The sequence below is a fragment of the Phocoena sinus genome, chromosome 2 (genome assembly GCF_008692025.1).
Source record: "Phocoena sinus isolate mPhoSin1 chromosome 2, mPhoSin1.pri, whole genome shotgun sequence".
NCBI lineage: Eukaryota > Metazoa > Chordata > Mammalia > Artiodactyla > Phocoenidae > Phocoena > Phocoena sinus.
In genome coordinates this window covers 89,711,049-89,725,151 of record NC_045764.1, presented here as the reverse complement: position 1 = coordinate 89,725,151, position 14,103 = coordinate 89,711,049, and the positions used below count along the sequence as shown (strand labels likewise).

At 47.4% G+C, this 14,103-nt stretch overlaps 1 protein-coding gene across 1 annotated transcript in view; it reads left to right on the top strand.

The window, feature by feature from the left end:
* Nucleotides 1–8,063, top strand: part of SORD (sorbitol dehydrogenase) — a 35,438-nt gene extending 27,375 nt beyond the window's left edge. The window contains exons 6-9 of the mRNA XM_032624364.1: nt 1,904–1,969; nt 2,941–3,116; nt 6,728–6,849; nt 7,768–8,063. Coding sequence (XP_032480255.1) covers nt 1,904–1,969; nt 2,941–3,116; nt 6,728–6,849; nt 7,768–7,933 — 530 coding nt within the window. The 3' untranslated portion in view covers nt 7,934–8,063. The remainder of the gene's footprint in view (nt 1–1,903; nt 1,970–2,940; nt 3,117–6,727; nt 6,850–7,767) is intronic.
* The last annotated feature ends 6,040 nt before the right edge of the window (nt 8,064–14,103 follow it).

Genomic DNA, 14,103 nt, shown 5'->3' with positions numbered 1-14,103 from the left:
ACCACCACCTCTGGCAATCAATCTATTCTCCATATCTATGAGCTCAGCTTCATATCTATGGAATATTTTGTACACACACACACACACACACAAACACACACACCACATTTTCTCTGCCTATTCATCCATTGGTGAACACTTAGGTGGCTTCCATGTCTGGGCTATTGTAAATAATGCTGCAGTGAATATGGGGGTGGAGATAACATTTTGAGTAAGTTTTTATTTTCTTTGGATAAAATTCCACTTCTGAGTAGAAGTAGAATTGCTGGATCATTTTTGAGGAAGCTCCACACTGTTTTCTGTAGTGTCTGTACCAATTTACATTCCCACCAACAGTGCATAGGGGTTTCCTTTTCTCTGCATCCTCACCAATAATTGTTACTTGTTGTCTTTTTGATAATAGCCATGCTAACAGGTGTACAGTGATATCTCTTTGTGGTATTGATTTACATTTCTCTGATTAGTGGTGTCAAGCATCCTTTCATGTTTATTTTGGCAATCTGTATGTATTCTTTGGAAAAATGTCTAGTCATATCCTCTGCTCATTTTTCAATCAGATTGCTTTTTGCTATTGAGTTGTGCAAGTTCTTATATATATTTTGGATATTAACCCATATCAAATATATGATTTGCAAATATTTTTCTCCTACTCAACGTGTTGCCTTTTTCATTTTGTTGATGTTTCCTTTGCTGTGCAGAAGCTTTTTAGTTTGATACAGTCCCACTTGTTTATTTTTGCTTTTATTGCCTTTGCTTTTGGTGTCAAATCCAAAAACTCAAGACTGATGTCAAGGAGCTTACTGCCTATGTTTTCTTCTAGGAGTTTTATGGTTTCAGGTCTTATATTCAAGTCATTAATCCATTTTGAGTTAATCCTCATACACTTTGTGACTGATTTTCTTTGGCAGGGCCAAATAAGTGACTACAGGGCTTCCTAAGCAGGGTGATGGGTGTAGAAGATTTGCCTCAATGAGCCAGCAGACTGTAGGATTCACATGACAGATTTTTTTTTAAAAACTCTGCATAAGTAATACTTTTTTGCCATAGAAAAAGAAGTTAAATCATACATACCACATACATACCACACCTGCACACATGTGCACACACACCCATCAGCCTGAGAGAACCACTGTTAACATTTTGGTGTAGAATATTTCAGTTTGGTTTTTGGTTTTGTTTGTTTAATTCATGAGATCATCCTGAATATGCTTCATTTTACCTACTCTTTTAAAAAATTAATATACTGTGAACATTTTTCTATGTCATTAGATAAAAGAGTTAGACACATAATTTTTAATAGCTGTTTAGTATCCTTCTGTAGTTTACTTAACTAATCACCCCTTTGTTGGTTATTTCAGGTATTTCTCAGTGTTTTGCTTTCTGGGCGAACTCACTAAATTATTCTCAAGGGGAGTGTCGGAAAAGCAAGTCCTCAAAGATATTCTGCATAGCCTTATTTGTGGTCTGGTTTTTGCGTTAAAACCATCTAGTGTGCCTATAAAGTGGGGAAGCAGGTGGTCTTTGGGCTGATTCTCAGGCACCTGGACATCCTGGAGCTGCCTGAGCAGCTGGGTCAACCTAGGACACCCTCCAAGGTGGTCCTCAGAGGGCACCTGAAAGGACACGTCTCACCTTGGGGAGGCATGTTGGGTTCTAAGAAGGTAGGGGGTCAAAGAGAGAACAGGAGCCCAGCACTGGGAGCAGATTCCAGGTAGAGGACAATCCCTCATGCACTCATTTAGTCATGCATTCAACAAACAGTTGTTAAGGTCTCACTATATGTTAGGCACTGGGATAGATGCTAGAGGTACTCAAAAGATACAGTTCCTGTCCATGGCCTAGACAAGGGGGAGAGCTGGTGTTTGATATTTCACAAATGTCTCCTATTTCTTGCTTTATTTAGGGCCAATTGGACTGGTCAGTTTGCTCGTGGCCAAAGCAATGGGTGCATCTCAAGTGGTGGTGACTGGTAAGGTTTTCCTCTTTTTAAGACTCCTTGGGATGGAAGCAGCTGGGCCTACAGTTTTGGAGCAGGGACATGAGACCTGTTCCCTTCCTGGAGTAGTGGGTTTCTAACGAGGCTCCTGCTCTTTTCTTCTGGGTTCCAGGGTTGAAAAGCCCACCCAGGAGATGACCAAGTCAGGGCTGAGGAGGAGACTCTTTTGAAGCTCCTGGGAGAGGGTGGCTGCTTCAGAGAAGAGGACCTGGTGCTTTATGTGTGGACCTCAGATGCTTATACTGCCCACTTGGTCCTAAGAAGAGTTTCAGCCCTTGGGTTGTTTGACCAAGCTCAGAGGGGGTGTGTGCGTGTGTGTGTGTGATGTGGTGTTAGTGGGGTATGTGATGTGTTTATAAGAGGATGTTTATGTGTGAGGTATGTGGTATGAGACACTCGTGTGTGTGAGGAGAGGTTCTCTGACAGGACATGTGGGTATGTGTGTGTGGAGCAGCATGGTATGATGGAAGCGTGTGGGGTATAGAAGGGTGTGTGTGTGTGGAGAAGGTATCTGTGAGAGAGAATGTGTGTGTGTATAATGTATCTGAGAGTGTTTGTATGTATGAGGAGAGGTTATATGTGAGAGTGTGTGAGTGAGCATGTAGAGTTGTGTGGCATATGGGGTGTTGGGGATATATGAGGGGAGTGGGGATGCAGAAGGGTGTCATTGCGTGTTTTGTGTGAGAAGGTGAGAGAGTATGTGTGTAGCTGTGTAGAGCTGTGTGGTATGTATGGGGGTGTATGGGGATGTAGAAGGATGTGGATGTTTGAGAAGTTATCTAAGAGATTATGTGTGAGGGTGTGTTTAGAGAGTGTGTGTGTTGGGCTCAGCGACACCATCGCTACACCAGAGCTTCCTTGCCACTGGAATCTGCACCTTCATTTTTTCTCCCTAATCCACCATCCAGTTTCTCAGTTTGAAAGAAACTTTTGTTCAACTTTAGATCTGTCAGCCTCTCGGTTGTCTAAAGCCAAGGAAGTTGGAGCTGATTTCCTCCTCCAGATCTCCAACGAGAGCCCGCAGGAAATTGCCAATAAAGTGGAAGGCCTGCTGGGGTGCAAGCCAGAAGTTACCATCGAGTGCACAGGGGTGGAGACCTCCATCCAGGCGGGCATATACGTGAGTGGAATAAGGGTAGCTAAGCTGGTAGGCAGCTTCAGGGAATCAGCGCAGGGTAGTGAACCAAGTAGGATTCCTAGGATCAAGCTTCTCCACTGATTTGCTATGTTGACCACCCCTCCCCCCACCAGGTAGTTCCTTGTTAACTGCTTTCTTATCTCTCTTGTGGAGGTAGTGACATTTCCCTAGCACCTTCATTGGGTTATTGTGAACTTCGAACTAGGTAACAGATATACATGGGCCTTGACAGATGTTAAGTGACCCATACCTTTAGGATGGGATTGCTGTTATGATCACATCTGTGGTCATGAAAATAGCGCTCTTGGTAAAAAAAAAAATCAACAGAAGGAACAAGGAAGCATGCCTTAGCTGAGTGTGGGAAATCCCTATCTTGCTTTATTGAGGAAAACTGTAGTCTTTGAGTCATTGATACAAACTAACAGTCGTTAATTCAGTTAGTCACAAAGGTGAGGTGATATTTCAGTGTCACAGTTGTCTACTACTGTCCTTTCCCAGAATTAGGAACAGATAAGCTGCCAATACCTGAGTTACCCATCAGCAACCCACCAGTAATTTATGGGATGTTGAAGGGGGAGGGGCAGGGAGGAGTGAAACTGAGAAATCAAAGTATGAGGAAAAGAAGGAAGAAAAGAATAAGAACTAGATTCCAAGCTCTACCGTGGGCCATGTCTTCTGCTGTGTGCTTTATAAACATGATGCCTAATCTGTATAATAGCCCTGAAAATGAGTTCTCGTTTTCCACATTTTACAAGGAGAGCGGCCCAGTGACTCGCCTTGAGCGCACTGCTCCAGTGCCTGGGCTTTCCTTACTCCATCTGGCTCCTCTGGAGAGGAAGGGATAGAGGGGACAAGGAACCAGTGCTAGGGTGGGAGGGGCTGGGCTGGGGAGAGCATCGGTAGCTGCCACTGCTGGGCACTCCTGCCCTGTCTCCCAAACTGCTTTCCCACAGCAGCACATGCTTCTTCCTTCCTTCTGAGTCACAGCCAGTCACACACAAGGGCACTGTCCACCGTGCAAGACATTCTGGGAAAACCTGATCCCTCGAGCTGTGTGGCACGGCCCTCAAGCCTGGCACACCCAGGCAGAGCTGCCTTCCCCTCCTCCTACCAAGATGCATATGGCACCGGGGGCCAAGGAAGCAGCGGGAGAGGCAGGAGCAGGTGCCACTTTTGCCCTAACCTTGTTCCAGCTGGAATCAACCAGCTCTCTGCTCCACTGTCCGAGACAGTCAGTGGTCACCATGTGGGAAGGGGCAAAGAGAAACCAAAACCCAGAGGGCGATGGGTCTGTGTGTGATCAGTGGAGCTATGTTCAACCCATGGCAGGTCTTGGGTTCCTGCCTCATGCCTGGCTTTGTGCCAGACGCCTTGAGGGCTTGACCAGTAAGGTGTGTCTACTGTTTTCAAGATGTCAGCAGGTCAGTGACCCCCACTCAAGAGAGAGGCAGTAAAAGACATGGCTTCCTAGTACAAGTCCTTCCTTCCTCTTGTGCCCTGCCTGGAGAACATCTGAGAACAGGTTGATATCTCCAACTATTGATGGTGGGGGCCCAGTTGCCAGGCTACCTGAGGTGGGCGTGGAGGTAAATGTGACACAAGGGCCTTCACCAGCCTGAAGTCAGTGCCTGTCCTGAGTGGGGAGTGGAGCATCATGCATGACAGGTGCTGTAGAATGCTACAGGTCACTCTGCCAAGGGGCAGGTTAGGCAGAGGCACCTTATGGACATACCTGAGAGTCACCTTTCTGCCATGTGATGTCTAGATAATGTTCGTGAGGAGACATAGCAAATGCTTAGGGTAGAATTGATGTCATCTCCTTGGTGTGGAAGTCACAACAACAAAACAGTGGTCTGAGATTTCCTTTGCCTGTGGTCAATAAGCTACTGGCCTCCTGACAGCCTGGGATGACCAGTTTGGAAGAGGTTCCTCTTCCTCCTCACCAGGTGGAGAGGAAGTGCTGAATGGGCAACAGTTTTCCTGGAAAATTTCTTAGTGTATTCTGTGGCTCCCTCACGATTCTGAACACCTCCCCCAACACTTTTCCAATGAGGACAGCAATGTTTTTCAGTTGTGAGATACCCTCCCCCTTACTGACAGTGTTTATATGTCACAGGTGATTTGTAAGTGACTGTGCTTCAATAAAAACAGAAAACATGCCAAACATTGAGCCCATCCTAGTGCCAGCCACTGTGACTGTCACTGCTAAGAGCCCTGCTGAGGGGGAGGCATCGTCCTATTCTCACACATGAGGAACCCATGGCTGAGAGAGCACCGTCTAGGGTCCCAGAGCTCAAAAGTACAAATGCTGGGAGTCACCTCCACACTACAGCCCTCTCTCCAGGGTGTATCCTTCCCCTCGGAGGTAGAAGCTGTGATGTTTGCTGTCTTACTGCTCCATTGCTCAGCACTTAGAATGGTCCCAGTAAGTGCTTTCTGCTGTTAACTGTAATGAAAACTTAGCATGAATGAATTGCCCATTTTTCTGTCCCTCACATCATCAAGCACAATGACCCCCCAAAATCTCTGGAGCAGGCCTAGCACTCATGTGAAGTTATGTAGAGATTGTTGGGGAAAATTTTGCTCTCTGCCCACTCAAAGAGGAAACTGATGAATCCATTATGACTGATACCATTGGGAGAATGTCTCTGGAACAAAAATTTCTACTTGCCAGCCTGCACATATAAGGCAGTTTTTAAACCACAGAAGTCCTATAGCCCTCCCCATTGGTATAGTGCTTGGTAGTTGTTTTTTTTTAACCAAGAAGGTGGTCCGTTAGAGGTTTGAAACTCTGTCTTGTGGGGAGAACTCTGGAGGAGGAAGTGGCTGACACCAACATCTGGTACTGAATTAGTAAAGCTTTTTTTTTTTTCTTAATTATTATTTATTTTATTTTATTTATTTTATTTTTGCCGTGTTGCGTCTTTGTTGTCTCATGCGCGCTTCTCTCTCGTTGCGGCAAGACGGGGCTACTTTTCGTTGCGGTGTGCGGGCTTCTCATTGCAGTGGCTTCTCTTGTTGTGGAGTACGGGCTCTAGGCACGTGGGCTTCAGTTGTTGTGGCACTTGGGCTCAGTAGTTGTGGCTCACAGGCTCTAGATCACAGGCTCAGTAGTTGTGGCGCACGGGCTTAGTTGCTCCGCGGCATGTGGGATCTTCCCGGACCAGGGCTCGAACCCGTGTCCCCTGCGTTGGCAGGCAGATTCTTAACCAGTGTGCCACCAGAGATGCCCCCTGAATTAGTAAACATTTGAAAGATGCTCAGTGGCTGCTGAAGGGTCAGCGATGGTTGTAGGGGAGATTCTCATTGCTCTCTGGAGAACCTTTGCTGTTTCCTGGGATGTTGTGGACAGCAGAAGATGCTCCCACTGTGCCTCCACTGGTAAGTGTATTATTTCAGGATCTTTAAAGGAGACATTGTCTACTCTGCTGCTCTGTTGAGTTTGGTTAACATGCTGAAGAGTCCAGCAGTATAGAAAGAGTCATACTCTGAAATTTTTGGATACTTACCTGTTTGTATGGCAACAGTGCTACTGTGAGTGGGGTCTGCATTTTCTCATCTTCTTGGTTTTCTTGTTCTTACCTCTTCTTCAGGCCACTCAATCTGGTGGGACGCTGGTGCTTGTGGGGCTGGGCTCTGAGATGACCAGTGTGCCCCTAGTGCACGCAGCTACCAGGGAGGTGGACATCAAGGGTGTGTTTCGATACTGCAACACGTGAGTATGTTGTGGGTGAGCCAGGGTGGCGAGTGGCCAGCAAGTCCAGGGAAGGCCCTAGGTGGCCTCTGGGACCAAGAGTCTCTGCCTGTTTATTCATGTGGGGCACTCCCTGGCCACACTGACATCCGTGTGTTATGATAAGGATCCAAAGATAGAGCATTCACTTGTGGTTAAAGAATGGGAGGGCAGAGCTGACAGGGCTGTAGGGAAAGAGGGAGGGAGCGGGATTTTGAAACATGCTCTTCTTGGGTGTCTGCCACTCATTGTCTAGGCCCTCTCTTTTCCATTTCTTTAAGTGGCCAGATCTCCATTTTCCCCCTTTAAAGGGAAGAAGGAGAGAAACAGGACAACCGCAAGAACTCAAGTTCCTTGGTTCTCACTCCAGATCCCCAGGTCCCACCCTGGGAAGTGAGAGGGTCTTGATAAATCCCACCTCATGTTCTGTGGGTCCATCCTCTCCCCTGCTGGGGCACTCTGTCCAGGACCACCTTCCCCACCAGTGGCCCTTTCTCCCATCTTTAGAGTCTGTAACCATTCCCTCAGCAGAGTGCTAGTTTTCCAATAAACTCTGCCAAGCCAAGCTGCTAAAGGGTATGATTGGATCACCCTGGGTTTCCCCACTGGAGGCTTATCTGCCTTTTCACAGTGGCTTCCATATGCCTTATGCCTTCATGCCAAAGGAATTCTAGGCTTCATGGCAGACATTGCAGACAGACAGGGCACATTTGGGAACAGACTCTGTACTCCTGAATTATAAGTCATAAGATCCTTTCCCCATTGTTGGCCTGTAGAAGTGACCTTGCAGAACCACAGAGCTACAAACAAATGTGGCCAAACTTACCTTGTGCTGGGTAGTTTTGGGGACCTCCCTCTTTCCTCCTGAAGGTTGAGTGTGATGCTTGTGATTTTTTCCAGGTGGCCGATGGCGATTTCAATGCTTGCATCCAAGTCTGTGAATGTAAAGCCCTTGGTAACCCATCGGTTTCCTCTGGAGAAAGCTCTGGAGGCCTTTGAAACATCCAAAAAGGGATTGGGGTTGAAAGTCATGATCAAGTGCGACCCCAAGGACCAGAATCCATGATATGAATTGGGCTCTGCCCTTGTCCCCACGCTCAGCATCTTGGGGGTTGAGTGGTTGGCTGGGCAGTGGTGGAAGTTTCTTTTGAGTAGTAAGAATAATTAAAATAATTCATTATAAAAAGAGAGGCTTACACAGAGGAGTTGGTGTGCCTTAAAAACACAAGTAGGGGGACTTCCCTGGTGGCGCACTAGTTAAGAATCTGCCTGCCAGTGCAGGGGACAGGGGTTCAAGCCCTGGTTCGGGAAGATCCCACATGCTGCGGAGCAACAAAGCCTGTGTGCCACAACTACTGAGCCTGCGCTCTAGAGCCCACGAGCCACAACTATTGAGCCCACATGCCACAACTACTGAAGCCCACGCACCTAGTGCCTGTGCTCCACAACGAGAGAAGCCACTGCAATGAGAAGCCCGCACACCACAACGAAGAGTAGCCCCCACTCTCCGCAACTAGAGAAAGCCTGCACACAGCAGCGAAGACCCAACGCAGCCAAAAATAAATAAAAACAAAACAAAACAAAAAACCCACAAGTAGGGAGGGACTTCCCTGGCAGCGCAGTGGTTAAGAATCCGCCTGCCAGTGTAGGGGACATGGGTTCAATCCCTGGTCTGGGAAGATCCCACATGCTGCAGAGCAACTAAGCCCGTGCACCGCAACTACTGAGCCTGCGCTCTAGAGCCCACAAACTACAACTACTGAGCTCATGTGCTGCAACTACTGAAGCCCATGTGTCTAGAGCCCGTGCTCCACAACAAGAGAAGCCACTGCAATGAGAAGCCCGTGCACTGCAACAAAGAGTAGCCGCCACTCACCGCAACTAGAGAAAAGCCCGTGTGCAGCAACAGAGACCCAGTGCAGCCAAAATAAATAAATAAATAATTATTTTAAAAAAGAAACACACAGGTAGGGAGAATTTGGGAGAACTTGTAGCCAGAATGACCTGTTCGTGCTGATCAAAGTTCGGCAAGTAGAGCAGAGCTTGGCAGGTAGGTGCCAGGACTCCCCTTCTTCCTGGAGTGCCCGGAAGTTGTGTAAGGAGAGAAATCTGCCCATTGGGTTCCTGGTTCTACTGTGACTGTGGCCAGATGGGGGATGAGGGTTCAGTTATGAAGAGACCATTTGCAACTTTATCAAGACTTAACTGGCCCAGAACCTGATTTTCACAAAAATCTGCAGCTCAGGGTTGGGGATGAAAGGTTGTGAACAGTTTTACTTTAGGATACAGTGCTTCTAGACATAAGTGCTATTTGGTATGATGATAAAAGAATAAGGGACTCTAGGATAATTTAAAAACCAAGCAAATAAAACTGAAACCCCATGTGAGATACAGCTAGCTTGCATCCCTCAAATGTAGAAGTAGACAAGGAACTTTTCAGCTCTGCTTGAAGAATTGCCTCTTCAACTCTTGAGAATTCTGTGTAACTTATTTTGCAAGGTGAAGAATTGCCTTCCCAATGCGCCACACCCCCACTCTTCTGCACATTCAGAGGCAGCCACTGCAGGCTCCTTTGTCACTAGGCAACCAGGAGGCGCCTACGTAAGGACAGCCACAGGAAGTCCTCATGGGAGACCTTAAATCACGCTTCTGACTAGCCCAGGAGGTTTTGGTCAGTATATCTGTCTTACCCACCCCACAGGGTTAGCATGCCCTCCTAGGCTCAAAGCTCACTGATGATTATTAGACAATCTGTTTAGTTCTGGCCATTATGAGCGAAAAACCTTTTCCCTTCTCAGAGCCAGTTAAGGGTCTTTGTACCTTTCTGTCCATTTGAATGATAGTTCCAACCTTATCTATTTTAATCATGGGGTTTTCCTGGGTGAGATTTGGATCCAAATCACATCATGCCATTTGTGACTTTGAGATTACTAGTCAAGAATGAGGATATAGTAGCTGTGACATGACTTGGGCTACAGTCTAATCCCTCACTTCTGCCGGGGGTGGAGGATGAGTTTGAAGAGGTTCTTGTTTTCTTGTGACCAGGGAAGGCTGTAACCAGTGCCTGGGATTCCTCAAACTGGTTTGGGTAACAAATTCTGCTTGTAGTACTCGACTGCTGCCACCATTTGTGGCCCTGTTTAGGGAGGAATCGACTTAGGTTACCCATTTCACAAAAGGAAGCATCTGGGATTTTTGAGAGTGATGCATTTTCTGCATCAAGTACAATTTTCACTGACTGTTGAAATTTTACTTTAATGATCTCTAATCCTCACAGCAAGCCAAATATAATTATTTTACAACTAAGGAAATAGAGAAATCAAGTAACTTGCTCAAGGTCACACACTGCTTTTCTTTTCTCATGTTATCTTTGGAGGAGGGTGGGATCCTGAGTCCACACACAACACAAATACACACTCAGGAGCCACACTGCTTCCTTCTCTGAGTCCTGTTTAGGTAGGGCCAAACTTGCCAGCTCCCTTTTCTTGAAACTCTTTCCAGCTCAGTGATGCCCAAAGTTCCTTGAATGTGGAATGAGAAAGACTCTTCCCTTTCTAGATTGTAAGTTTTCCAATAGAAATGCCCCTGAAGGAGGTGGACTCACTATGTTAAATTCACAAGTAGCCACTCTCCCTCTGATTGTGATTTGGTGGAGCGAGGAAGCCACTGAGCCTGAAAAAGAGGAGTTGCAGTGGGAACTCCTGGAAAGGTAGGGCTATCAAGGACAAAAAACATGTGACACATTTCACAATGGTGATTGGATCTTCTAAGTCAGTGTCTTGGAGCTTCCACTCCCTGGCCTGTTAAATGGGCTTCATGATACCTCCATGAGGGCAATTACAAAGAGTGAATGGGCTGATTGAAAACAGCAGTTCAGGGAACACTCCATTTCCAAATCCCTCCATGCTCTCAACCTACTGTGATGTTTCACAGCTTCCCAAGCACGGGCAGAGAGCATGGTTGGTGAGAGAGGGAGTGGTGTGGGTGAGCTGCCAGCAAGTCCTCCAGGTGGCGAGAGGGCCCAAGTCTGTGGCACTGAGCCGGCCCTGGGGCTCCCCCACCTCTGCATCCGTGTTGAAGTGTTCCCTCCACTGTTTGGAAGGGGCTGCAGGAAGCCCAGTAATTCAGTTCTCTCGCTACCTCCACTGAGTGTTCAGTGAGTGTTGATTCGGTGAATCAGTTCCAGAAACAAGAATATGAATTCGCCACGAGCTCTCCAAGCTTGGCCGGCTTTGCCGGCCTTTGTGTGCTCTGTCACTCATGTGTGGCAGCAGTCAGTACTGAGGACTCCACCCAGCCAGCACTCTCAGCTTGGGTGGAGAGCTGGGAAGAAGAATCCTGCAGGCAGAGGGGAGGCTGCCCCACAGATGTCAAAGGAGAGAGGGGACACAGCTCCAGCCACTTCCTCTTGCCATCCACATTTGGCTACAGTGGATGTTGATATGAAGTCACTTCTGGATCCCCAGTCCCTGGTCCTCAGGCCATCCCAGTCTCATTTCTGTGTAGCACAGTCCTACCTCTTCCTTCCTGGTTCCTATTTTGCTCCCATTGGGAGAGCAAAGGAGGCCCATGGGAACTTGGTTGGGCCAGAGGTTAGGAGTGGGGGAGACAGATAGGATTTATTGGATATTTGCCTTTTCCCAGAACTGTCCTCTGCACATGATCTAAGTCTGAGTTTGGAGTACAGAAGCCAAAATAGAGGACCCACATCCCTGGGTAGTAGGCAGGTCTCCAACTTCGCTGTCTGCCTCCACACACTGAGGTCCTTGAGGGCTCAGGGAGGGCAGCAGTGAAGTGGTTTGGCCAGGAGCTCATCACCCAAGGGAAGTGCCTCGAAGGCAGCAGATGTACTCTGGTGCAGCCACTGCTGTAGTGAAGCAGCATATCAATACTCCGACAGCCTCCACTTCTCACTCCTGGCTTTCCTCTCTTAAAGCCTTGGCTGAGTCAGATACTGAGTTCCTTCCTTGGGCACCTGAAAGTGGTACAGGATGTGTGCAAGGTGTTCCTGCCAAGAGGTTTCTTAGTGGATCTCACCATCCGTGGGAGCTTCTTGGGGGTGATGGGTTGGAGAGAAGCCTCTGTCCTCTGGGCTCTTAGGTATGATCATCAGGGGGTTTGCACGCCCAGAGCTGGGCCTGGGGAAGTCTGGCCCCATCAGTGACTTCCCTGTGTGTGATCACCAGTTGGCCTTTCTGTGGTACATGTAGGACTGCAGGCAGAGGCACAGCCTGGCTGCGGGTGGGGGAGCCCAGCAGTTCATCCATAGTGAGGAGGGAGCTGTGGGAAGAAGGTGGGCCTGGGCCAAAGGTGGGCCTATTCTGGGTCTAGCACCACTGAGGCACAGTGGCGGAGTAGCTCCCTTGGGGCCAGCTCCAGGCTTCAGGTGGGTGATGCTGAACTCCCGTGGGTCCTGCCCTGACCTCACAATTCTGTATGCACTGGGCTGCCAGCTACAGGCACCCTTGGGTTCTCCAGTCCAGGGCACCTCTCACAGACCCTGTCTCAGCTCCTCCTCCCTGGCAGGAGCCCCAAGAGGCTCCTTGGGTCAGCTGTTTGCAGTGCCCTAGTCACTAGGAGATGACGGTGACTGAACTTTCCCTTATCACACAAGGTTGTACATTGATAAGAAAATAAAGTCAGATAAGTAAAAAAAAAAGAAAACCAGCCATATGTGTTCTCCAAGGATGCTAATAAGTTGGAGTACTTCCTTCTAACTCCCCACCCCATGCATTTCTATACAAATAAAACATGTATATGTATTTATAATCAGAAATGGGAATATATTTTACTTACTTTTTTTTCCATTTTCACCCATAACAGATAAGGACTTTTTTAACCATCACAATTCTCATTAATGAAATTAACAATTTCTTCAAATCATCTAACACCCAATAAATCGAAGTGCAACTTTCCCTAGTTATTTAAAAAAAAAAAAAAAAAAAGACCTTTTCCACTTGGTTTGCCTGAGTCAGGATCCAGACACATTGCATGTGGTTGATATGTCTTTTTTTTTTTTTTTTAGTGAGTTGGTCTCTTTTTTTTTTTTTTTTTTTTTTTTTTTGGCTGCACTGGGTCTTCGTTGCTGTGTGCGGGCTTTCTCTAGTTGCGGCGAGCGGGGGCTACTCTTCGTTGCGGTGTGCAGGCTTCTCACTGTGGTGGCTTCTCTTGTTGTGGATCACAAGCTCTAGGCACGCGGGCTTCAGTAGTTGTGGCACGCAGGCTCAGTAGTTGTGGCTTGTGGGATCTAGAGAGCAGGCTCAGTAGTTGTGGTGCACGGGCTTAGTCGCTCTGCGGCACGTGGGACCTTCCTGGACGGGGGATTGAACCCATGTCCCCTGCACTGGCAGGTGGATTCTTAACCACTGCACCACCAGGGAAGTCCAACCATTATTTTTACTGAGGTATAGTTAATCTGCAATTGTTGTGTTAGTTCCAGGTGTACAGCAAAGTGATTCAGTTTTATATAAATTCTTTTTCAGATTGTTTTCCATTATAGGTTATTACAAGATATTGAGGGACTTCCCTGGAGGTGCAGTGGTTAAGACTCTGTGCTTCCAATGCAGGGGGCCCGGGTTTGATCCCTGGTCAGGGAACTAGATCCCACATGCATGCCGCAAATAAGAGTCAGCATTCCACACTAAGGAGCCCATGAGCCACAACTAAGGAGCCTGCCTGCCGTAACAAAGACCCAGCATAACCAAATAAATAAATAAAATAAATATTTAAAAAACTATTTTTAAAGGTTTAAAATTTTTTATTTATTTTAATTTATTTTTGGCTGCTTTGGGTCTTCGTTGCTGCGTGTGGGCTTTCTCTAGTTGCAGCAAACGGGGGCTACTCTTCGTTGGGTGCGTGGGCTTCTCATTGCAGTGGCTTCTCTTGTTGCAGAGCACGGGGTCTAGGTGCATGGGTTTCAGTAGTTGTGGCACAAGGGCTCAGTAGTTGTGGCTTACAGGCTCTAGAGCACAGGTTCAGTAGTTGTGGCGCACAGGCTTAGCTACTCCGTGGCTTGTGGGGTCTTCCCGGACCAGGGCTCGAACCCGTATCCCCTGCATTGGCAGGCAGATTCTTAACCACTGTGACACCAGGGAAGTCCCAAAAAAACTACTAAAAAAAAGAGATATTGAATATAGTTCCCTGTGCCATACAGTACGTCCCTGCTGTCCATCTACTCCATATACAGTGGTGTGTTTATGTCAGTCTCAAGCTCCCAATTTCTCTCTCCTCCCCACA